At 43.6% G+C, this 26,746-nt stretch overlaps 1 protein-coding gene across 3 annotated transcripts in view; it reads left to right on the top strand.

Annotated features, from left to right (window-relative positions):
* COPS7B (COP9 signalosome subunit 7B) overlaps positions 1-26,746 on the top strand; it is a 71,761-nt gene that overhangs the window by 21,771 nt on the left and 23,244 nt on the right. For all 3 annotated transcript variants that reach the window (XM_086944552.1, XM_086944554.1, XM_086944553.1), the window contains exons 3-5: positions 4,408-4,483; positions 11,417-11,505; positions 25,380-25,582. In XM_086944552.1, coding sequence (XP_086800678.1) covers positions 4,408-4,483; positions 11,417-11,505; positions 25,380-25,582 — 368 coding nt within the window. The remainder of the gene's footprint in view (positions 1-4,407; positions 4,484-11,416; positions 11,506-25,379; positions 25,583-26,746) is intronic.

The following is a 26,746-nucleotide window of genomic DNA, read 5'->3' as shown; positions in this document are numbered from 1 at the left end:
GTTTGCGGGTGGCGTTCTTGAAGGTGGCCAGGTTGTCTGTGGTTGAGTTTTTTCTCCAGGCTTTCTCGAGGGTACGGCAGAACTTCTTGGATTTCTTAAGGTCATCGTTGAACCAGGGGGCTTTTTTGCTACCTTGCTTGGTTTGATGGTTTTTCAAGGGTGCTAGTTCGTCGGCGCTGTGGGTGATCCATTGTGTGAGGTTGGTGGCTGCTTGGTTTGGGTCCGATGATTTGGCAGGAGGGTTTTGGTGAAGCGATGCGAAGAGGTGGTCGGTGGTAATTTTGTTCCAGGTTCTCCGGGGAATATGTTGTGGGGGGTTGTGGGTCGTGGTTTTTTTGTAGTTGAAGTGATCGCAGCTGTGGTCCGTCCAATGGAGAGCTGTGGTGTGATCGAAGGAGATGTGCTTGCTGGAGGTGAAGATTGGGTCGAGCGTGTGTCCGGCATAGTGGGTGGGGGTATTGACAAGTTGTTCGAGTCCGAGGTTGGCCAAGTTGTCCTCCCAGTAGAATGTAGTTCTCTGAGGGGAGGGCATGTGGGCTGATGAATTCAGCGATGTCTTTGCTGAATTGTGTGCGGGGTCCTGGTGGTCTGTAGATGAGGGTGCCTCTGAGTGTGGTCTTGGGGTCGGTGTGGAAATGAAGGTGTTCGGCGGTAGTGAGGTTGTCGTCGGAACTGGCCGAGACGCGGATGGTGTTCTTATGGACAATGGCGATTCCTCCTCCTGTTTGGTTGGTGCGGTCCTTTCGGATGATTTTGTAGCCGTCCGGGATGGCTATGGCGATGTCGGGAGCTGATGAGGCGTTCATCCAGGTTTCTGTAAGGAAGGCGACGTCCGGCGATGTAGTGTCGAGTAGGTTCCAGAGTTCGATGGAGTGTCTGTGGACCGAGCGGGTGTTGAGTAGGATGCACTTCAGGTGGTTAGTGTCGGAGCTCTGTTTGGAGATTGTGGATTTGGTGTAGGTCCTGGTGCTGTCGAAGTTGCAGGAGTGGCAGCCGAAGGGTCCATGGGTGTGTCCTGGGGCTGCTTGGTAGCAGATAGGTGGGCGACCGGGGTTAAGGGCTGAGAGGGTTGCGGCGTCGTACGATATGCGGGCAGGGAGTATATTGCGGGGGACAGGGGGTCTGGCGCTGGGCGCGGTCCAGGCGCGGACGGGCTTACCTTTGGCGCACCTTCGGCGCGCATGGGGTGCGACCGCTGCGCGCGAATGCATCTGTCATAAGTGGCTAGTGGAGGGGGGCGGAGCGAGGGAGGAGCAGCTGGGAGGCGGGAGCGGGGTGGAGAGGCTGGCTACGAGGCACAACAAACAAAATGGCAGCAAAAACAAAACAGAAACAGAACGAGATTGGGGCAGACGCTATGGGCAGTGGTAACAGCACAATCAGGCAATAATTATTAATTATAAAGTCCAGCAATGCGAGCGCCACAAATTAAATGCGAGCAAAGGACAATAGCAGGCACAATAGCAGGCACAAAGATCTTTGCGAGTAATGCTAACAAGCGCTACGATACCCAAGCAGCAATATTTTTACAGGCAAGCAGTCAGGATCGAGGCAGTAGAATGGAAGTTTACTCTGATAGTAGCAGTCGGGACGGTATAAGAAGCCATCATTTTGTTGATCATGACAGCACTCGACCCAATTTTTATGAGGACAGGGTGCAAGAAGTCCCAGTTGACCCTGTCAAATGCAGAGGAGGCAAATGTCTTGAACAGAAGATAGTTTTGACGCTACCTTAAATAATTCTTTTGAGTAATTTTGGGCAGATTAAATATTTTGTGTGAAATAAGCTGATTTTTCTTTAGACAGTAAGGACTTGTAATCATGAATACCTTGTTCATATTTTTCTTTTTCATCCCTGCTCTACTACTTTCTCCATTTCAGATTCTTGTCTTCTGCAGCATTGTTTCTGCATTCTATGACTGATTGTGTACCAAGGCGCAGAAGGTTTCCCTCGGTGTGAATGGGATATCCTGACGAGAGCGGAGAGGGAAATGACTGAGCTCACCCAATTAGAGTAGTTTAATGTGGCTAAATCCAAGTCCCTTGAATGGTCTGCTGAGAGTGAGCTATCATTGGATTGAATTGATCCGCATGAATTGTGTTCCAGGCGCGAGACCTGTGAAGGATGTGCGTAAACTTTCCCAGATGTGTGCTCTTCAGTAGGGTAATATCAAACATAACAGCGTGATGATCTGTCCATATCAAAGGCAGATAATCTTTTGCTTTCAACAGGGTATTGTTGGTAAAAATCCCATCCAGCGTATGGCCGGCAAGATGTGCAGGGTAGACTACTGTTTGGGACCGGTCGAAATGAGCCATAATCTCGAAAAGGGCCTCCATGTCTGTATCAATTGAGACTTCTGAATAAAAGTTAAAATCGCCTAAGACAGTGAGATCTTTGGCACTTAAACCGGCATCCAGCACGGAGTCCAACATCTGTGTGGAGCCCACCATCTGTGTAAAGGTATTCTAGGGCCCGGAAGGCAATAAATTAACAATCCTTTAAAGGACTGCGTTTTGGAAAGTTCTGTATTGAAAGTAAGTGACTCACATTCTGGCATTGAGGATGGTCCCAAAATGGCCAGCATGGTATCCTGATAAATAAGAGCTGGTCCTCTGTCCTCTGTCTTAATGTACTTTTTGCTGCTGAACTTATTTGAACGGACCCTCTAGAGCGGCGGACCTTCACACTGCATTTCTTTGGTGGTGCTCTAAACATTCTTTCGAATCGATACATAGAATCTTTCTCCTGTTGAAAACCTTTTCTGCAGAACCAAAAAACCTTTGTGGAACATGCTCAACACAAGTCAAATGTCACTTGAACACAGAATTACTCTTGAATGCAAAGTCTTCTAATCTGTTCAATATCTCTATACAGCTACGGTGCATTACGAGCACATGCATTTTATAAATACTTACACCCATTAGCTACACCCAAACTGTACAAAATTAAGTGGAAAAGTAATATAGTAGTTAAACCTCACAGAGTAAACTATAAAAAAAAAACTAGCACACTCATTGGATAATATCGTCATTGATGTTATCAATGATGTCAATTGAGATCTCCGTGATGTCATCAATGTCAGAGCAAGTCGTGTGATGTCATATGTGAGGTCTTAAGCAGTGCATGGCAGGGGCGCAAGTTATAGTTGGCGCTGCTAACTATAACTGGTTAATGTTTGTGTGTTTTATTAGTTCCAAACTTTAATGTTCACACTGACCAATTCACCTAACTAGAACGGTATATCTTCTGAAATCCATTAGATGCTATTCCTGCAATGTTATGGTTCTTTCCAACTATGATTCGCTTGAGATTTAAGATGGGTGGGATGGGTTGTTCCGATGCTGCAGTTGCTGACAGTTGGCTTTTTGCTTTGACTTAATGCAGTGGGCCTTCAACTGCAAAATGAAATACCCATGATCAACAAAAGTGAATGCAAGTTAGTTACACTCACGTGCTGTGTAATCGGTTTAGGTGCCCATGGCGTTCATGACATACCAACCTTTAAGAGTAGGTTATCCTACCCCTAGGCTCATGCTTGACTCTGAGTCAAAAAGCCATACCGAACCAGTTGAAAAATGCTGATCAGGTCTCAGATTTTACCTTGTGGGCCTTGCTTTGGTATACACAGAACAGAAATTATATATCATTAAACCACTCAGACGTAAATCAGTGGTAAAAGAGCTCTCTGGGGCTCACTAAATGCACATCTACTGAAAAGCAAACCACTGTGAAGTCGTCTTATCAGTTGCTCTACACGCTGATGAGCCCTATTCTTGTACACTTACCTTTGCTAAATTAGCCTACTTTCTTATATATCCTTAAACCACTCGGACTTAATCAGCAGTAAAAGAGCAGCTCTCTGGGACTCACTAAATGCTCTTCTACTGAAAAGCAAACCACCATGAAGCCGTCTTACCAGCTGCTCTACACGCTCATGGGCCCTTTTCTTGTACACTTACCTTTGCTAAATTAGCCTACTTTCTTATATATCCTTACAGTGTTGTGAGTGTATTAGTTTACTGCATTTCTGCCAGTTCTTGCTGTGCTGATTATGAACGTGCCTGTTTTCTGGCCACCAACGAACCTTAATCAGCTAACAACGTTGGTAAATATTTTGTACGTCACTCTTTCAAGTCCTCCACTGTGATGTTAACCCTCATGATATATTAACTCCTAAATGTTACTTTGACTATCTGTATATACGCCATATTTAGTTCTCAAAGGTATAATCATGGTAGAAATGTAAGATGGTCTACTGTTTCATAGTTATCAAATATGGACCATGTAGGGATGTTGAATGTACAGTCACTTGGCCACAAAGTAAAAGTATTGTGGTTAGAGGCTTTGGCAAACAAAAACATTTTCATTTTTTCCCCCCTTTATTTACTTTTTCTCCACACCAGCTTGCTGAGGGTCCCAATGCTGCCTACTTACAGTTTCTGAACTTGTTTGCCTATGGAACCTATAAAGATTATGTAGGTAAGACCAGGCTTGAGTGTTTAACGCTTGTGATGTGTGAGGTGGTGGGATGCTCCCTTGTCAAATATGTGGCTATGTTAAGAGCTTTGAATGAGAGATGGACCATTTGGTCGCAACAGACATAGTTTGTATTTATTCTCATCTCCAAAAATGTTGGATAATAAAAGCCCCCTTAGCAGTACTAATTGAATACTTTATACTTGAGTTCTTCAAGTGATTTTATTTACATTTTGTAGTGAAAATGGAAAAACATATGTGGTCAATTTCACAACACTGACCCAGAGCAAAGAAATATAACAATTGTGCAAGGTATGCACCGCCTTTAATTGGAAAACATCACCCTTCTGAACCAACTCCCCACAGCCCCACTGCAGAAGACTCCTAGTAGTAGCTTCATCGACCCTGGGAAGTCATCTCCATACTACCAGGAAGGCCCTAAACATGCCTCCTGTTTGATGAAAAAAAGCCTTCCTCCCCCAGTCCCTTCTGAAATATTAGAAGTCTGTTATCCAAAGCAGCACAGAATGTGCTTAAACTGGACCTAGCCTGACCTCGCTGGACCTACGGACTAGGAAAACTCCAAGCATCGTCTGCATCAGAAACCCTTGCATGTTACAGGATAATGTGTACTGGAAATGAATAGCCATAACACCCCAGTCTCACCTATGAGCCATTACTAGTAAATCTCCCTGTCTATTTGTAAAGTGAACAACATCTGTGAGTCTCCAGTTTCAGAAATTTCCTCAAATACAGTGAAGAGCTTGAACCTTTTAGATCTGCTCTAAAAGAACTTACGCCCCAATGGCAAGACTTTTTTGTATTTTTAGATTTTATGTTAAGTTATGTACCAACAGTACAGAGCAGTCCTCATATGCAAACAGTACAAGCGGTCACGTGATGTAAAAACACATATCAAAATTTCGACAGAAAGCGAACATCGTAACTCCTCCCTGGGTGTATGAGTTCGTAGCCATGGAGATCTACACTGTAATAGGGGCAGGAGTGCAGTGGTCACAAGCAAAGCTCCGGAAAAAGGGCACGGATTGCGCATCAGCAAAAAATGCATATTCGCGATCTGTGTACCCCAAAGGGTGGCATTGTCATTCAGCCTCTGCCACAGAGGTGGCAGACTGACTGTCTGGGCTGGTAGAAAGTAGATAAGATCGATATGGGCCCCAGATATCTCGGGCCAGGATGCAGGGGGTTGGAGCATAGTGTACATTTCAATCTGATCGCGGCAGGTCACCATATCTCGCAGCCACTCGAAGAGCTATGCCCTTCACATGTCCCAGCAACATGACCCGTGGATCAGGCTCAATGGCAGTTTGTATTATGTCTTCCACTAGCACCTTGTGCCAAAATCTGGAGATGGGAGGGCAGCTCCATGCAAGACAGAGAAAGACTGATCAATCCTATATTGCAGTCGAGGAGTACTGTAAGCACTATGCAAGTACTTGTAATGTAGGAATTTTGTGCCAATAGTTCCTTGGGATCGTGCTGGTTTGCACACAGCAATAAGCACAAAGTGCCTCAGGCAAGGGCTCACCCAGTTTCGCCTCCCGGGAACACCCAAACTGCGTCCGTCCAACCCTCCTAAGTTGCGACACAATGGCTTAAAGTCTTGCAACTCACACCATAGTCAGGCGAGGTTATGAGCTGTGGAAGTGATGGGAAGTCATCAGGTTCCATTGTCCATTGGAAAGTTGGGTAAGGCGGATCTAACGGAGTTGCGCAATCTAGCGTAAATAAAAATATCCTACAAAACTGCTTCAGTGATAGAACTCTCCCCTCCACCTATAGGTGGCCCATCGTCATCATGGCTTCTTTCGACAGGGTAGTTTGCCACAATCAATTGTGAGTGGTAGCAAATAATTGGACATTTGTGAAGTGGCCTGGAAATACAGACAAAACGTTCCAGCCTTCAGACAGAGGGACCTTTGTTCCCAGATTTCCTGCAAGTGGTGGCTCTGTTAGTTTATTTTGTTTTCACTTAGCGCACTAGTCACCGGAGTGGATGACTACCATTTGGATATATTACTGCCATCCTGGAAGACCCAGAGGGAGCAGAGAGGGCTATGGTACCCTATGGGTCTGATCTTATTTGGGAATTAGATGTGGAATGTGAGCATCCAGACTATACCAAAACTTAGCAAAGTGGCACTAGGTAGCCAGATAGTAGAGTTCAAGGTCTGCACCTCAAAGCCACCATCAGCATATGGAAGAATCAAGAAGACCCAAGCGATCCTAGCCGGCTTACATGCCTAGATCAGTTTAATTAAGAGAGACCTTAACGTTACAAAAAACAGTTTCTTAAAAGGGATCATAATATTGGTAAAGAAATATAATAGTTTAGAGAGGACAATCATTTTGATGAGAGCAACTCTACCCGCCGGAGCTAATGGGAGTTTAAGCAATGCGTTCATCCGTCTTGAGAGGGAGGATGGGCGGGGGCAATGACTAAACCATAATTTAGCAGAATAACCTGCTCAGGCCTATGATGGAGGAATGTACCCAGATATCCGATGTAATCTCTAGTCCATCTACTGTCGTATTCCAGCTCAACTGGCACATTACATGCTGAGAGCGGAAAGAGGCCCGGTTTAGACCAACTGATGGAATGTCAAAGTATATCCCAAACGTATTGATCTCCCGCACCAGGGGGGTAAGGTTGGTGTCTGGTTCTCAAATAAAAAGCAGCATATCGTCGATTGCGTGTGTAACGCCCTGATGTTCCCGGGATCGGGGACAGCCCGCAAATACTCAGGACAACAGACAACAAGTAAGCGCTTTACCGATTTAATGATCAAGGGTAAAGAACACTGCTTATTATAGTTACACACTGTACAAACAGTAGCAATGAATGTTAACGATACCCAATCACAGCTCCTGGATGGTCTCACCGTCCTTCGCATGAACACCAGTCCCGGTGTTCCCCCAACGAAGGACACCGTGCTAAGTAGCGGCCGACAATGCCGCTCGACAGCTGTGATGGGTGCGATACTCTGGGCCCTGTTCCTGGTCTTCGGTGGGGCTCTTATGGAAACACCAAACGAGGGAATGCTCAGCCGGGCACTCTACCTTCCGTTCGTGTATCGGCAGGGAACAGCCGCTCGACCCGCACTAATTCTTAAGCCCTTTCCTTGCTGCTACTCAGGAACCAAAACAGGACGGGCACGGACAGAGGGCAGCCGCTCTTCTCGTCCAGTATCGCTAAAGGCGAATTACACCAATGCGCTGAGACGCGGCAAACACCTCCGCCGTGTCCGTCTCAGCGGCGGCGTGTTAATGGTTTCCGGTGGGAGCAGAGAACGCCCGTTCCTGCACCCGGGTTCTGTGGATGTTCAATTCACATCCGTGCTTCTCTGGCTTCAGTATCGCAGACCCGGCAAACACCTCCGCGGTGTGCGTCACGGATACAGCACGAAGCCGGTACCAAGATGCGCCAGAGAGCGTCCGCTCTATCTGACTTCAGAGTCCTTTGGTCGATGTCAGTTACTGTTTACAGGGGAGCGTATCACCTAGGCAGGATACGGCGCCAACAACGGTTCGAATATCCGACGCTGCGTCCTCGAGTCTGCCTGCTTAAGTAGGCGTGTTAGTTCCGCGCTGCCTCCCCTCTAAGCATGCTGGTTGTTGTAGTTCCCGCGGCGCCGCTCTGTGCCGCGGGACCCCCCATTCGTCAGTTGTCATCCGTGGGTCAGGGCGATCATGACAGCGTGCATGGATAATAATAGGCGTATATGGCAAAAAAAAATAAGGACTCTATGTAAAATGTCTGTCCTGGAGCAATTAAGCCAAAGGCTCCATGTCGAGAATAAACCCAAGGGTTAACAGGGGGCAGCCCTGCCACGTTCCATGCTCCACAGGCAAGGCATGTGAGGCGAGTCTGTTAGCAGAGCCTACGGCCACAGGACCTTTAAAAAACAGTCCGAGAAGAGCAAGAAGGTTGTTTTGGATACCATATCATTGGAGAACCTCAAACAATAATGGCCATTCTAAGGAGTCAAACGCTTTTTCGACTTCCAATAGTTCGATTGTCACTCTGACCACAGGACTGATTTGGTTATTCATGGAGCATACCATTCAGAGGTTAAATGATGTGGATCTATGTGGGACAAAAACAGACTGTGCAGGGGCAACTATGCATTCTAGTAATGGAACAAGTCTGGTGGCAATGATTTTATCTAAGATCGTATTATCGCAGTTAATTAATGAGGGGTTGATAAGAGGCACATTTGATATGGTCTTTACTGGGATTAAAGAGAAATGAAATAAAGCTACTTGCATCCAAGGGGCAGCTATCCATCTCTGAGCGCTTCGGCATAGAATTCAATAAGGAGGGAGGCAAGGATATGCTTGTATGCTGTATAAAAATCATTAAGTCTGTCTGTACCTGGGGGCTTGAAGCCTTCTGGAGAGTCAGTAGCAGCGGCTGACATAGTTGTCTATGACAGTGATCAAGCCACACCTGGGCCACATCGTTGAGATAGTCGACCATATAAGTTAAAGAACATTTGTTCCTGGTGATGTACAGGCGGGAGTAATAGCATACAAGGGTAGATGGTATATCCTCAGTGTAAGTAAGTACCTCCTTATCCTCTATATTAACAATATGAGATCTGGCCTGCTTCCCCTTAAACAACCAAGCCAGTGTCCTGCTCGGTCTCTTCCTGTGTCTATATTGCCCAGCTAGAGCAGCTTTCCCCAGCGGATGTACTTCTCTGACTGCCAGTTACTAAAACTGCAGCAGAAGAAAAATCTGGTCTTGCAAACAGGTTTTTTGAGGTTTGGTTTCAATTGAGGCTTCTCGTTTTTTGCCGTCAGAGTCCATATGGTCTAGATGCTTTTGAATGTCTTTCAAGTCGCCGGCATGCTTGGTGATAACCTGTCCACGGATAAAGGCTTTAAAGGCCTCCCGTATTGTGGTATACTGCGGTGCGGATCCCACATTGAACTGAAAATATTCTACAATTTCAGGCAGAGTCTTGTCTTTCAAGACTGGATCCAAAAGAGAGGAAGCCGGAAAGCTCCAGCCTGGCCCTGGAAATTGGAGCCAGGAGGAGTGAAGGCAAGCAGAACTGGCGGGTGGTCAGAAAGCATGCAGGGTAAGTTCTGAATCCCCGACACTGAGGTGGCTATTTCAGGCGAGTCAAGCCAGTAGTCGAGGCTTAAAGATGATTTCACTGAGCAACTGGTACCTTATCTGTCCTAAAGCGGGTCGAGTACTACATTCCTTCCCATACGACGGAGTCATCTCCAACAGCGCACACCTAGTAAAAATCCCAGGGAAACACTTGGGGTCATAAACGTTGATTTCATATGTGTTGACCAATGCTAGATGTATATTATCAAGCAATCTAACAACAAGTCATCTACCCGTAATGTCTGCATAGGTCACATGTTTTAAAAGCCAAACGAGGGCGCATCAGAAGCACACACCCATAGAGCAGAAACTGTACGAAGAAAAATATTGGGGAGGCAACAATTTTTAAGCAAAGGAGTGAGAGTGCATGGGTGCAAAATGTGTCTTCTGTAAAAAGGCTATGTCAGTCACTTGGCGGTCTTAGTAAGACAAAACCCTTCTTACCTTACGGGGGTCATTGAGACCTATGACGTTTTAGGTGAGTCACTTAAGTGCATACCTGCGAAGGGTCTGGGAACAAGAAGAAAGATACTACTTGAAGGGCAGCAGTAATGACGCCAAACACCTGGTTGACTTTCACTTACATTGTACTACTGGCAATGTTTTGTGGCAGAGTAAGAGTTATTCTGAATATACGTTTGTGTCATGTTTACAAGCACGAACAGTAACACTGACCATCATTTTAAAATTAATCAATATTAATAGCTGAATTTTCCTTGTCACGTGATAAAATGTCCAAATGGATCATTTAAGAACTTAAATGAAGTGTTAGAAAGGGAAAATAAATGCAATGCATTCAGTTAATTCACCTATTAGTCACTTGACGCAACTGGATTAATCACAGCTACTTTGCAGTTGCGAACTTAACTCGCTGCTCTGGGAACACTGTGTACATTCACATTCTATAAACCAAAAGATCATTTTAATACAGGAAAACCTAGCAAACCCATACGATTTATTAGGTGAAACTGTGCAAAGTTTGCTAAAGTTGCTTTAGGGTACAGAGGGTGCCCTAGGATTCAGATTTTCTGAATAATTTAACGTAAACCCATCCTAACAAGTCTAAGTAGTTTACAATGGTTATGACCTACATATCTTTCTTCCTGTTCTGCAGGTACCTTTATAGATAGGTACTTTCATCCATGGTTCAAAATATTCAAAGGTATCTATCAGTACAATTGTTCTATTTCGGCGATGCTGACTTCCTGGCAGCTCCCAAGATTATCAAGATGTATTTTTGTGAGCGTGCTGATGTGTTGATGGAGGTATTTATTTGTTCCTGGTGCTGTCAGTGTCCTTTGGCTATGTATTGTTGCTTGTTTAATAATACCACTTGTGAGGAAGTGTAGACTCTGTAGTACTTGTTCTGCAAGCATTTTAAGGTATTTTTGCCATGTGCCTGGGCAATGGCTAAGCATTTCAGGATTGCTGCACCTTTTCCGATTTACATGCCCCTCGTACTTACTGCTACATGATGGTGTATCTTCTCTGTTGGCTATTTCATCCTTTTCCTCAGCACCTAGTAAAAGTTTTGTTTACTACATAAACTGTAGTGAGCTGCTATCATTTCAAGGCATTGGAGAAGACCATTTTGGTTCGGTGCTTGCCAACTTTGTAGCCACCTAGCCCCTCAAGTGGATCTTTTAGTGATGATTTGCCCTGTAGGACTTTGTGAACTGCACTGTAGCACTTAGTATCCTGCAATGTAGGAACTAGTGGCCAGCACAGTGTGCATAATTGATATGCACTATTACAAGGAAATAAGTTGTGGTTTTGTATTCCCCATGCAGCTTTGAAAAGCAGCCTGCCAGAGCTTTCGACAGTCCAGAAGAACAAGCTGAGACACTTGACGATTGTTAGCCTCGCCGCCCGCATGAAGGTATTGGACATGACCGTAAATACCTCCGGCACATATTCTGTTCTGCTGCAAGTTTAAAATAATATTCATGTCTTGTGTGTGTATCGTATGTGCTTGCAGCCAGTTTATTTTTAATCTTCAGCACAGATTTAGAAAGGGGTATCATACTTACTTTTACCCCCACATTGTTAAATTACTGCTAACACTTGTTAAAGCCCCTCTTACAATGAACTGGTTCGGAGATTTCTCTAAGAGATGATGTCGCCTTACTACTTATTTGTTGATTCTGGATCTAATGGTAATGTCTTCTTTCCCACTGACCTATTTCCCTTTCCGAAAAGAGCTAGATTTGCTGATTTTTGTACCCTACACATCCAAGTTCTTTTAGGTAACAACTGTTAAAAGTGCACTGGTGTTCTGCTTTATTTACTGTTAGGTCAGGTATTTGCATTTAGCAAGTTTAGAATGAAATATATCTCCACCAGTAGTCTGCTGTTTTTTTGTACCAGTGAGGAATTTGTATTATTTTAAGGAGCCCATATTAAAAAGGTATTTAAAAAAATCCCTGAGACCAAATCTATACTTTTTATCGGACAGCTAAACCTTAGTCACTCAGAAGTCCATGTCTCACACTCTTCACTTTATTAGCCATGTTCTGCACCCTCAGCCACATGTTGCCTCTCCAGAGCTAAGCCGGGTACTCCCACGTCCTGCATACATTAGCCTCTGCTGATATTGGAACATTTCAACAAGAACATTATCTGAGCAGAGTTAATTTAAACTTTAGGTGATGTTTAGAGGACCGTGTCATGTGTTTAGGGCTGGTTTATCTCTGACTACAAAAAACAGGATGGAAGGCAACAGGTATGCAGGACATTAGGCTGTACTACATTGTTGCGGATATGCGTATTACACAAGAACACTTGTATTTACAGTTTTAAGCGCATAGTAATGAAGTGACAGGCACTATTCTTACTTTCTGCCATACTCTATATGAAATCTATTGGGATTTTTTGGGTACAGCCACTGGGAATATTCTAAAAGTCATATAGAAATTATTCTGCGAAAATCCTCAGATAAGTGTATGCTGTTTCCTCTCAGACACTACAGAAAGATACTGAATAAACATGAGACACCAGCATTTATTTTCCTAGGGTACATTCATGGAGATTATCCCAGTACTCAAGTTGCATAAACCCCTTTACCCATCATATCTTCGGCCTTCCAATAGATTACTTTCCTGCTCCTTGTCAAACACAATTTACTCAGCCCGGTTCAGTCTGCTTTTAAGGTGCTCCGCTAAAAAAACTAAACATATTGCAGTTCCGTAATATGAGAAAAGAAATCCGTAGGTCTGAACCGTCAAAATGAGCATGTTGTACAATGCACATGCTCGTGTTAGTGAGGACTACACTCCAGTTTTTGTAGCTGCTCACGCGTGTAACCGCGTTGAGTGCGAAGGGGCCAAGGATCATGAGGTCGTAATTAAAAGCTATGCGAATCTATGAAAAAATGGATCAAATTCTGTACTAATAGTTTCAAGCTTCTGTTTGAAACTGAGGCAAAATCTGTGAAGCAACAATGAATAATAATAGTAATTTTTCTTAGACATTATGAAAAGATAATGAGAAAAGTACACTTTACTCCCCATGTTTTTTTTGATTGTTCGTGACTGTTCAGAGAACAGGCTAGTTAAAATGCTTCCATGTGCTAATAATGGGACCATTAATTACTGTGGAATTAATTGAGGGTTGATTAATTTCTGATTTCTGCAGTCTTAACTGTTTTTGCATTATCAAATTAATTATATTGTTTTCATGTTAATTTCTATTTTGGTCTTTATAATGACGGTCTGTTCTGTGGTGTACAGCACTGCTTTTCCTTTTATTTAATTGCGGTGGGAATTGCCCTTAACCACACGTTTTACTTTCTTGTCCTTATTTTAATTTTAACGTAACTTTTCTCTTTATTATGTCTCAGTTCTTTTCTTTTTACCTTTCCGTTCCCAATTTTTTTCTGGTAATTTATAATATGGTTTTGGACTATTTTTTCCCGCATGTCACCAACTTAAATATGTAGTTCCCCCTTTGTCTCGGTCCCTGTCTCTGATGTCAGGTTCTCATCTTGCTCACATATGTTTACCCAATGCACACATTTCTCAGTGGTAGTTCTGGTCCCAATGAGTTTACCTCAGGCCTTCCTTTGCCTCATTTGACCCTGACAATGCACTTTCATCAGTTATATTGGAAAAAAATTGCTAAGTATCAGAATGACTCGGGTTTGGTGTCTTTCCTGCTCCGATCTGTTATTATGAAGGTGACTGTTGCTCAGCACAACCTGCAACCCAGCTGACCTATCAAAAAAATTAGTACCTAAATTGATGCTGGTAGTTTTGTTTGTCTCTGTCAATAACTACCATTGTGGCGCCACATCCTCACTTATTGTCTACAGTCATTGCTTTTTTAATATTTCTGTTCAAGTCCTCTCTAAATGGAACTATAAAGAAATTATGTGGTTAATTTTACCAAATTTAGGGGGGAAAAACTGCTAATGTGCAGTTTAAAAATCCAGAATCTTCCCGGAGAACTCAACCATTAGCTGAGCCTGTGATCATTGTGATGCTCACTGTTTGTATGCGTATGGTTTTTTTCTTGTTTTTTTTTTTTAACCCTTCTCAAGTCTTGACGTAAAAAACACATCCTCTTGAGAACTAGTCAATTTTGCACACGATTTGTACTTGGATGTAGAAAAACAGACTTTGTACTAGATCTTCATGCTTGCCTTCTGTCTCTCTCACTTGGAAGGATAGATATGAACCTATGGATATAAAGAAAAAACATTCAAATTAACTAGTTGAAAAAGCGTACCTGCAACCACTTCCTCTTGAAAACACCCTTTTTAAGAAATTGGGTTATTAGATGATGGAGTTAAGTACCCACCTCAAGTAATAATCAATAATGACTAAAGTCACTAAACGAGCCTGAGCTCAACCCCCTGGTAGCTCTAGCTAAGAGCAGACTGGCTTAACGTAGAGGCAATGTGTAAAGTAAGTATGCGGTACTAAACCAGTAATAAAGTTAAGAAAGTTAAAAGGCAACACAATAAAACTCGCCAAACGAATTAGAAAAATAGAGTGAACCTTAATATACCTGACACTAAAATGACAAAACTCCAAAAGGGGAAGGGGAACCAGAAATATGATTGTTTTACATTTTTAAGTAGACATGGAGCCAAGACACCCAAAGTGGTAATAATAGTCAATGATTGTGGTAGAACAGGATCTAGGCTCATTTTGTCTTTGACCTTGATGTAGTGTGGGTCAGATACACTAAACCGGTTCATTCTGGTAAAAGATTTGAGATTTTCACTTCAGTCCCTTAAGTCCTAATCCATCGCAGCAATTCATTTCTAAAATCGCTTAGGGCCTCAATGGAGGGGGTCAGTGTTGTGACCCTGAGAGTGCGCTTCCTTGTCCAGGGTACAAAAGAGGGAGCAGGTTCAGTCCTCCTGTGCTCTTCTCAGGTTGCAGACAGCAGGTTCAATCCTCTTCTCATCTTCCTTGGGTCCAGAAGTGTGTGACTGGAGGTGTCACATTTATGTTTGCCTCAAGCTAGCGGGTGGGAATGAACCCTGGGGATACCCAAACCAGTTGAGTCACGGTTTCCAGAGAGAACCCTACCCACTTAGGGCATTTTCAAGGTGGCAAGTTCTCCGACTGCACAAAACTTTGGCTCCGAGGGCTGAGGATGTGTGGGGGAGTGTACTATGGTAATTCTGGTGTCCTCCCACTGACAGTAAAGTCCAGTTTTTGGCTGTCTGGTAAAATCAAAGCTGAGCTTTCAGCAACCAGACAGTGGGTACACACAAAGTGTCTAGTCATTCAATTTCTCTTCTTTGAAGTGCACCCAAATGTCATATGTAAACTCAGCAGACCTTCCAAACAGGAAGAGAGGCCCACTGTGATTGGAACCGGACAGGCTGAGAAGACAACAGATGGGCCCTCCCCTTAACGTCTGCTAACATTTGCCTGTGACAGGGGAGGCCTCTTTAAAGTGTGCCCCAAGTGTCATGAAAAACTGCAGTAGACCTGTCAAGCAGGATGTGACATTTAAGGAGGACTTGACACTTAAATGTCAAAAAAGATCCTACCAGCCTCCCATTTATATTCTATTAGGTTTAGATGCATCATCTCTGCCCATTCAGTCAAACGTTTCTTTGCTCCTGTTAGCAGTTCACTCCTCACCTCAGGGAAGCCCTCAAGCTACCAGGTGACAGGTGAATACTTACAGTATGAGCTCCCGAGGTGTTAGGCACCTTTTCTGTAGTAGTTAGACGCAATTCTACTTTACCATTTTTGGATTTTGTTTCACTAGTAAAACGAGTACTTGAACTATTTCTCTACCTGGGTCCTAGGCAGAGATAGCATTTATTAAACTTAATAATGTATCCCAGTGCTTTCCTATGGAACAGCCAACCATGCTACTGTGAAAATAGCTGTGAGGTGCTAGTCACTGTAAAGACATGTTATAACATTAACCTCTACATTTCCTATTTTTAAATGTCCTTCACCCTTCCTTAAGGCTTACTTAGGGTGGCATAGATATATTTAAAGTGATGATTTTAGAACTGTCAAATGTGTTTTCTTAGCAGGTCGAATTTGCAGTTTAAATCTTCAGTCAGGTTGCTAGTGGCAAGCCTGAAGTCATGTTTGAATTGTCACAGCAGTGGGTGGCACCATGAGTGCTGCAGTCATCTGGTATCATTTTAGCTTGAAGCCCTGGGTACTCTCTGGGTACCATATACTAGGGACTTGCGGATAAGATATGACCGTCGGGTATGCCAATTTCACCTTGTTGTAAGGAGGAGCACAAGCAGGTTCAGCAAAAAGGTCAAAAGAAATTCGGGATGACGTTACAGAAAGGGCAAATTTCCAGCACCCTTATTTCTGGTTTGTGTATTCATTAGAGTTATTCAAAGAAACACAATTTTCCCACACAGAGCAGTCTTTCCTTGACAACTCTTGACTGGAGAGCAAATGAGTGTAAGCCTGAAGACATTGCGGAAATACATTAAAATTGGAGCCACCACTAAATGCTGATGGCTTATGTGTAGTTACAAGCCTCTCCTGCAGGGAGATGGATTACCTTGCAGCACTGAAGCACACCTCTCATCCCTGGAATTTCCTGAGGTGGATCTTTACTTCAGATTGCTGTAATAAACTTCAGATAGAATCTCAGCCTCATTAAAGGATTCCTTCCTGTTCCTTTTATGCACAGATTGGTTGAAAGAATTGTTGCTCAATTATGAATTTACCTTGAAAAAATAAAAGACAAGAGGCATTTGGCAAAACAGGAACAGTTTTTTTAATTAAACACTTTGTCCGGGAGTGCATCTTGCAGAAATTGGTCTGAGAACTGTCTCAAAGTACAGTCCATCTGAGTGATATGTTTTTAGGTTTCGACCTGGCGAGGGGCACGCAGTGCCCCTCCCAGATCGAAAACTTTTGTTTTCAGTAGGGATGTTTGGACCGCCTCTGTTTCCAATTGGCTAGCTCCATAAATGGACGCTAGCCATTGGGAGACAGAGGCTGTCAATCACGCTTTCTTGCGAAAACGCGATTCGGGGGCGTTTCTCGTTCTTTTTTTAAGCCCCGCCCCTTTGTCCTGGGCCGCGCTGTGATTGGCTGCCGGCCCGGGACACCCCCGTGACGTCATTCCCGGGCCGCGCTGTGATTGGCTGGCCGGCCCGGGACCTGACTTGTTTTATTTTTTTCTACACTCTCATGCGAAAGCACCTCGAAATGCGCGACGTCAGAATACCAGCTGTACACAACCCTTTTGTATGATTTAATACATAGTAGTAATGTTCGAACTGTAAGAATCCGGGTCACATACAGGGTTAAATCACATGACCCCTAACTTGCCTCATATTTCACTAATGACACTGTCGCCAGGGTGGGGCAGGAACTGTTCTAAGCTCACTTTTAATAAGTACTCCGCAGTGCTGTAATGTGACCTATTCATATCAAAGCTTCCATATGTTGAATACCTTTTTTTTTTTTTTTCATTTTATTTATTTTTTCATTTTGAAGAGACTTGCATACTTTACATATGGGGAACATGTTTATGGCTTGAGGCGTGCGCGGGTTCTAAGAGCCAAGCCTGAGCCTTCACTCGACTCGCCCTTTGATGTGTCGGCTCTCCCACCTCTAATTCCTAGCTGTACTATTAAACCTGTTCAGTTCTACGTAACTCAACAATTCCGTATATTACTAGCGGGTATTTAAACCGTAGCCAGGGCGGGATCTGTAGCCTTTGTAGCGCGTGGCTTACATCTATGTTCAAAGTAAATCTAAAACCAGTGTGTGAAGGAGCCAGTTAGCAAACATAACGTAGTCGTAAAAGGAGATAACCTCAAAGGGAGTCGACATCCCACATTGCCTCCCTCATCAGTTTGATTCTGAACAAACCAACTCTTGTCTCTCGGTGACAAAGTTCCTTTATAAAGTGACGCAACACGGCATTACGCGTCCTACAGATGGGCGGCATGTTAACCGGCATGTCCATTATCACACTGACGGCCGCTTTCTCTTTTAGCACCTCGAGCAGATCTTGTAGCGGGGCCCATAAACCTGCAGAGGTCTGGGTGGTCTTTGCTTGTAACCTTGAATTTGTTTAAAAACACTGGTCACTTCAAAAGGTGTAAAGCTCCTGGCTCACACTGTTAATTTCAAACTGCGGTGGTTGGCATGTTAGTCTTAACAGGATGACCCGTGATGTAACAGGGCAGATGTTTCTGTTGGAAAGGCTGCGTGCTCCCCGCCTCTCCCTTCTGGCATGCCGCTGCACGCTTCTTATGTAAACTGCTGAGTCACTCGCTCTTGTGCAACCAAACTTTGGAATTGTTGAACTGTGCTACTACTAAATGTGAACTTGAACCGTGGCAATTCCCCCCCCCCCTCTTGTGCTCGTATTATCTGAGTTAGGGCGTGTGCAGTTTCTTTGTTTATCTGTGTGCTCGTGCCCTCTGTGGGTGCGTCTGTCTTTTATGTGCCCACCTGTGTGCCAGCTGTCTCCCGCACCCACGTTGTGAATCAGCATCTTTAATGCCATTGTGTGCTGCAGGCATGATGCCTGCTCTCTCTGTGTGTGTGTGTGTGTGTGTACTGTCACAGGCTGGCCTGTGTGCTCTGGGCTGTTTGCTTGTTGTGTTTGCAGGCGTGCATGCCCGGCGCCCTCGGCTCACCCCGGCTAATCTGTGTTTGTAGGACTGTTTGTTTAATAATGTTAGCAGTGCTTTCCCGATGTAGGGCTGTGTCGTGTGTGCAAGCGCATGCATGCAGTTTTGTTTGGAGATATTTGTTGCGTGTGTGCGAGGACACGCGATGTTTGTCTCATGTGTAGGCGTGTCCTATGGCGCCGTCTTCTGTGCCAGTTTGCACACTCCGTGCTTCCGCCCGTATGAAGTGTTTGCCATCGCCTGTACCCTGCATATAATGCATCTCACTATTCCGTTTCCAATCCCGTGTTTGCGGGGCCTGCGTTCGCCTCGGCCCCTCTCTTCACAGGTGTCGGGTAGTTTGTGGTAGGGCTGAGCCCTGACACAGGAATGTGAGGTGCAGGCCGGGCTGGCCGTTGGAGGACGAAAGGGCCCCCCTCCCCCCACACGGCTGTGGTAAAACTGAAGTTTTGGGAAGGCAGCAAGGGCCGCTGACAAAGTGTGTTTTAGTTTATTTTTGAAGCTTTGTAAAGCGTGGAACAGGCCGACGTTGCAAAGTTCTGACAAATGTGTTTGCAGATCGCACCGGTGTTCAGTCGGTGCATTGTACTGCGTCCGCCCGGATCCTGGGTTTGGCGCTATAATTGGTGCGGATGTGAGATCTGTCTAGTGAGCAAGGGACCCATGTCTGGGCATACCCTGCCAATTTAGGGCGAACAAAGCAAAACCAAAGGGGATGAAGGACGGGGCGCTGAAACTTTTCAGACACTCGCCCCCAGTCACAGATTTGGGTTGAATCCATCATCATTCTTTAGCTCACTTCACCACCCCAGTTCAGACCCAGCTATTTGCAAATCGAACAGTCCAGCCCAAACTGCCAGGCCAGGTTCTCCCTGGACCAGAAACAAGCCTCCTGGAGCCGGTTTCGGGGTAACTCCCTCATCAGCCAGGCTAGCTAGCTCAAAAACTGGAATGTCGTGGCGAGAAAAGTAATGATGGATTACACCCAGATCTGTGACTGAGGGTGAATGTCTGATAATGTTCAACATTCCGTCCAGCATCTTTTTGTGTTGCATAATTGTACTAATAGCCATGCATATGCCACTTACGAATGCATGCTTAACACTACCTAAAGGAACCTTTAAGTAACCTTGCAATAACGAAAGTCCAAGAATAAATACACGCTGTAAAAGTACGCTTTGCAGTTTGAATGCAGCCCTTCAATGACCTATCAAAAGTGGATTATTATAACTTTGGACCAGCAACTAATACAAGCATCTCTTCAGCTAGCACAGTAAACCCCCTCCCGCTGTCCGTGCCTTTTCCAGCTCGTATTGTGTATCCCGTCTTATGTGTCCTGCCCGCCCCCCTCCCGCTGTCTGTATGCACGCCCTCACCCCCTCCCGCTGTCCGTGTGCCTGCCCGATTTCTCCCCCCCCCCCCCCGCTGTCCGTGTGCCTGCCCACCCCTGAATAATTGTAGCTACATGAGCGCCTTCATTAATTAATTGATGTTCGCAAACAACTGGAGTTAGGTCATTGGACTGGATATTTTGAACTTCTTTTTGAATTAGGAAGAAGCTCTTAGCTGGTTTACGTGCAGGTGAATTGTCTCCATACAATCCTGGAATTTTTGCGCCTTAGAAGGAATCCGCACATCTGTTACACAGCTCATTTATGAGTATAGGGTCTGGACCAGCCTTATGTCCTCAAGCAGTTTCCCATTTTCTGTTCTCTGTGCCTCACCCAAAGTGTTATCTACTTGGAAGGTGGTCTGGTTTGGTTGATCAGTGTTGCCAGACCAGTTGTTAATTTGCAGGCAGGTCCTTGATTTCCAAAGAAAGTCGAGTATGCTTCATAAGGCTTGAGGAAATATCTCTGGCTAGCTGACAGTTTTATGTATACAATATATTATTGGTCAGATGCCAGTATATTTGCTCCAAATTTCTCCAGGCCCTTCTTGCTTCGCTCTCTTTTCTACTTTGTAAAAGAAAGCATGGATAATAAATTCACTTTTTTAAAAAAAAAATGAAAGGAAAAAAACAAGCGGTGTCTTTGGACAAGACTTGGTGCGGTGCTTAATCTCAGTTTACCACTTTTTCTGTCTGCTTTCTCTCCATGGCGACCACTTTTCAGAGTATTAGTTCTGTAGTTATCTCTTTCAACAAGAGCAACTATTTTCCGAGTGGCTCCTGGGAAGAGTCCAGTTAATATTGCAGGCCTTTAGTCCTGAGGGGTCCATATTTCCCGGGACAGTCTTCTATCACAGCTTGGCCTCACTACGCCGGCTGATGTGCTTGGAACGTTGAAGTCGCATTTGCGAGAGATTAAGCTATTGCCATTGTAAATGACAATGCCATTTATTTATCTGTTTTCAAAACCAACACATAAATAAAAAGTTTGTCATTCACAATGCCAATAGCTCAAACTTTTCCAAGGGCGAAACCGTTGCATTGTAAATGCTTGTTTAATATAGTTTTTGGTGCCATAATATTACATCTGGTGATCCTTGTTTGGTACAAGAATGCAGGCCTTGTCTTTGGATTTGTACATAAAAGGTCCGTGGTAGCAAATGCATGTGGGCCTCGACCGTGCGTTGACACATTGTGGGCCTGCGGGTAATGTGTCCATGAGGGGTGCATGATCGCTGCGTGTACTGTGTGTTGTGTCCTGATTGGCATGTTCCTAACTCCATGTGACGTCTGATTTTATGATGTTTTGGGATTGCCTGCACATCCCTCTGCCATTTGAGCATTATTGGGGCCAATTTGTCTGGAGCATTGAGGTGTCGTTGGGCTTATTTGGGGGATGGACCTGAGTTTCGTCTGCCGGCTACGTGCCGCTCCATCTGTGACCTGTCAATCAGTTATTGCGTGCCTAGGTTGCACAGCCTGCCCGATCACATATTTTTGAGTCGGGTTGATGGAGAGTTCATGACGGACGAATTAGATCATAGTGATACTATTCCGTTCTTGTATGCAAGTGTACCATAATAAGCATTAGCATTGTTTTTATCAAGAATTGTACATCAGGGCAATGGGAGTCATTTTAACAGCCCAGCTTGAACCATTTATCTGTAGTTCAGATTGCACTAATGATGTTTAAGGTTCTTCCATTCACCATTTTTGGGGCGGATGTTTAGGAGGACAAAGTCATCATTCTGTCTTATTTTTAAACTTGGTGTACAGAAGGGGCTATGATAAGGTTATGTGTTGTGTGAACCACCTGAGATTTTCCCTTTGTCTGCGAAGAAAGAGTTTATTTGCAAAGAAAATATGCAGCTATCCTTCCTTAGACCTTTGAGTCTAGCTGCTGAGTATGAATTGCTATTTGGTGATAGGCGGTGAGCTGGATGCTAGAATGCAGTGTTTCCTGTTAGGAGAAGACCATTGCATTTATCAAGTTTGTTTCCACAAGATGCATCTGGATTCTGGGCATTAGTGAGAGTACTTTTGTTAGCAGTGCTATCTGTTCTTGGGGAAACCCAATTGCTCTTACTCGTTTTTTTTTGTTCCTTTCTGTACAATGTGGTGGCTGGGGATACTTGGGCTGATATCTGATTTCAGCAGCCCAATAATTTAAGACACTAGTTGAGCTTTTTCATTAAGTTATTGGAACATTATGGTGATCTTTTGAGTCCTTTTTAGGTCTCGCCTTGGCAGCGCATGCACTGCTTGCGATGTCTCAGCGAGACATAAAGTAATCTGTATGTTGGCTGAAACTTCCTCTAATTTGTTTTTCCGCTTGTGATTGGTTTATTTGAGCCATTGCTGCTGTTTTCGTGCTTTCTGTTGGCTGTTGATTGTATAGTTACTTCCGTGTAGTCCCGAAGCAGCGGCGCCTAAGTACAGTTTCCATGCGCTCTGCTCGCACTTGTTTTAATTGATTGCAGTGTGCCATCTGTTTCTCACGCTCCGTTTGTATATTACTTTGAAGCTCACTCCCTGCGTCTGTAACTGGAGACTCTCCTCCTCCTCTTCTGAATGTTTGAAGCGAGAACGCATTCCCTGTTTACATTCTCGACGGGCTCAACAGCAGCTATTGTAAACAGGCTTGTGGCATCCTTGGCAGGACATGCACCACCACATGCCGCTGCTTCTTTGGGAATAAAACACGATCGCACCTACCTACTCATAAAGAACACTTTCTGCAGGGGTGTGTGGATTTACAGGCCTAAAAGGTGTCGACCATAGTTCTAAGAGGGTTGTGTATCATGAGCCTGCAGCTTACAGGGGTCTCCAGTGAGAGGTCGTTAAAAAAGAGCGGGTGCAAGCTCGAATAGTTCGCATCCCAGAGATGAGTGAGCGCGCGCCGGTCCTACAGTGCTGGCGGTTAGTTACAAACGTGTACACAAGCGCAGTCATAGCAGCGCTCTCTGGCGCAGACATATGCAAGATTTGATTGCGATGGGACTTATTTTAATTTTGGGTTGCATTTAACCAAGCCAACACGACTCATCTGTGCTGTCATTTCAGCTACATTGTGCTTGGAAGTTGGAACTTCTATAGGACGTCAAAACATGGGCTCCTGCGATAACGACTTGTGGAAAGGGGGAGGGGCACACCAAAACAATTTTCTAGGGCCGAAATAGATTTGTAAAACCATCTACTGATCACAGAGAGCAGACAGACATGCCTCAATCACAAATCTTTCTGACAAGAGGTATACCTCAAAGTCAATGCTTAATTTAGGGTCGGACAGGGACAGAAAATAGACGTCAAAATAAGAGTCACCATTCGAGAACTAGAAAGTTAAACAAGCATTTGCAATGCAATAGGTCTCGCATTTAAGCACGTTTAAGCTATTTGTATTGTAAATGGCAATGCGTTTTATTTATGTTTCAAAAACCAAAACATAAATAAAAGACATTGTCGTTTACAATGCCAATAGCTCAAACTAGGGTAAATGCGAGACCTGTTGTATTGCAAATGCTTGTTATTTATTATATTGTGGCGCTTATGAAAGTCTCTCCTTTGGCAATTTTGTATGATCACCTTGTAGGTCGCATGCATGGCAATAGATTCAATTGAGCCAGTAGACTCTCGATTTATTAAGCTAAAAATGGCTTCAATTCAGTTGTCTCCTTCCTAAAATTGCCCTGCTTCAATATAAGTCAATGAGCAAAATACATTCTCCTACATTTTTTCTTTTCAAAATCTCCCACGCTTCTGCTCTAAAAGGTTTGCATGTTTAAGTTTGCCAACAAGTTACTCTAATCTGTACAAGCAGGCCTAAAAAAATTCATTAGAATGTTACTGCAGGGTCGATTAACTTGAATAGTGTACTTGACCTTCCTGTAATGTACTTGACCAATACACTGGTCTCTAATTGTGTGATCATTCGCAAATATTTTATTTTACAGAGTCGTCTTTTTCTTCAGTCTCACAAAAGAGTAAACCTTCAAACATGCGAGTTCAACATTTCTGCTGCACAAAACAAGACTCTTTTGTTTGATTAAATAGACTAAACAGTTGCTACTTTTGTGATAAGAATCTAGCCCACATATAGGGTACACATGATCCCTGAGTTGACTCAGTTTACTAATAGCATTTCCATCATGGCCCAGGGGCAGGAGTGTTTCTCAGTTCATGTTTAAACACTCTCTTTTAATAAATGTATTACTAAAGCCTGATGTGGTAGTGCACCGTCATTTACATAAAGTACATTTCCAAGAAGACCTACCCACTACATTGCAGCTTTACTGATAAAACTATATAGTGTATTAACAATAATCTGTGACAGTTGGGTTTCAGAAAAAATATTTATCATTTGCACATCACCAAGTAAACTGTTCTGATTTGTTTTTCATCCTATTAAAATATGTTTTTCATCACCCAGAAGTACAAAAAATGGGCTTTTACAACTACTGAAAACTATTTTGAAATGTTTCTATAGTTGAATTATTAGCTGTTTAAAATGTGTTTTAGGAAAAATCTGACACCCTACAGGCTTTCATTTCACACTTTGTACTGCAGATCAGACAGTTCACTTTACAAAATCCTGGAACTCTGCAGTCAATGAAGGAAAATAATTGTAAAATGACTTCTGATCTCTGTCTCTGAGCACAGAGCAAATGTGAAAAGATAAAAACAAGAGCTAAAGGCCTCTTTATTGTGCCTTCGCTTTCTGACTGAACAGAGCACCTGATCTTTGTCAACTTGCCAGGATGGGCAAGAAGGTCCTAAATATAGCTCGACCTAAAAAAATCTGACTCACAATAGCGAGTCGGCAGGTAGATTTTTCAAGGCCTGACAGGGCTTGGTCTGATTCTGAAATTCGACAAGGCATCTTGAGTGGAATTACACTTCAAATAGCAGTCTTGATTCAATGGTAATACAGTGAAACAATTATCCTTTTATTGCTACCCTGTGAGGTGGTACATATTTATTTCAGCAACAAAAGTAAAATGATGTCCTCTCTCCTGAATTAGATTAGTTTGGTGAACAGTAATTCCTTGGTTAACATTAAGGTTTTTTTATTTTTAGAAACATTTTGTTAATTTGCTTGGTTGTATTGCCTTTTGGACTGTAAGACTTAAAAAAATATGTTTTTTGTGGTTATTTGTGGATGAAACTCACACATTTGTATAAACCGACAAGGGGAAATGACAGTCACCTTCTGTGATTTATTATTGCTGCCTTACAATGATCATTAGGTGTCCTGTTTTTTCTGTTTCAGTGCATTCCCTATGCTGTTCTGCTGAAAGACTTGGATATGCAAAACCTGCGGGAGCTGGAGGATTTGATCATTGAAGCAGTTTACACAGACATCATTCAGGGGAAATTGGATCAGTGTAAGCAGCTGCTGGAGGTGGACTTCTGCATCGGCAGAGACATCCCAAAGAAAGACATCAGCAGCATTGTAAAAACACTGCAGGAATGGTGAGGGCAGCGACGCTGAACTATCAACCGGTATTTCTAAGGACTTGTTTTGCACCCACAAAATTGTTCTCCCTGCAGTGCAACCCTGTCTCAAAATGCTTTAATGAAAGAATTGAAGATCTACATACACCCTTTAGTACACCCCTGTGCTAAGCTATGATGCTCGTATGAGACAGTGGGTGCGGTCGTTCACGGTGTGACTTGTTGACTACAAAACTGAGGAAGTATCGACAGTTTTTAATACTTTGGGTAGATCAGTTTGTAAAGTATTATTTACAATCCAAGTGATAGGTGTTTTCTATCCTGAAGCTAAGCAGGTAAACAAGGAGGCTGAATTTACTGTGGTCAAATGGGTGCAGATCTCTAAATGTAGAATAGGCAGTGATGCCAGGACTGCTTAAAGAACACAGGTTTGATGTAGGAGTGCGATCGAGCACAATATTGCACTTTATTTCAATTTATTTTATTTTGCAACTTTCTATCATACTCTTTCATCATTAGGCACTAGGATACTTTACAGTAGAACAATAGGAAAAAATAAATCAGAATAAGGAAAACTAGATAGAAAATGGAGCGAGATAAAAATAATCCGCTTTGAAAAAATGGAAAGTTATTTCAGTCAGCTAGTTGGCCATCGTTTGGGTGTATGTGAAATAGGTATGTTTTTACGTTTTCCTGAATCTCTAACGGGTGGCAGCAGTTTCTATATCAGTAGGAAGGGGGCTCCAGATAGATAGTGCAGTACCAGAGAAGGTTTGGCGGAACGTTTAATGTGAGTGTAGGCGTTTCAAGCAGTAGTGTGGTTCTGCCTCTCAGACCACATAGGCCTCTTTAAATGCATAGGATATTAGCTATATAGGTTGGTCAGTGTAAATTAATTGCTTTGAAATGGAGGCAACCAGTCTCAGACTTTATTCTATCTTGATTGACGAGCCCCTGAAGTTATTTGAAGGCAGTTTTGATGTGAACGTATTCCCTCTTGGAGAGCGAGGAGATGGACATTAGAGGGATTTGCTGGTCAGTGGTGATTTCTTGATGTCAGCCAGTGCTGCATTTCCGCAATCTAGATGGTAGAAGAGGAGTACATATACTGAATTTTTGTTAGGGGTTTGAGAGCAATCTTTTTAACCTCCTGTGATGGAGCAGATGGGGATTGGCTATTTG

Source organism: Lissotriton vulgaris, chromosome 11 (assembly GCF_964263255.1).
Source record: "Lissotriton vulgaris chromosome 11, aLisVul1.2, whole genome shotgun sequence".
In the NCBI taxonomy this organism is placed as follows: domain Eukaryota; kingdom Metazoa; phylum Chordata; class Amphibia; order Caudata; family Salamandridae; genus Lissotriton; species Lissotriton vulgaris.
This window is presented reverse-complemented; position numbering and strand designations above follow the sequence as displayed.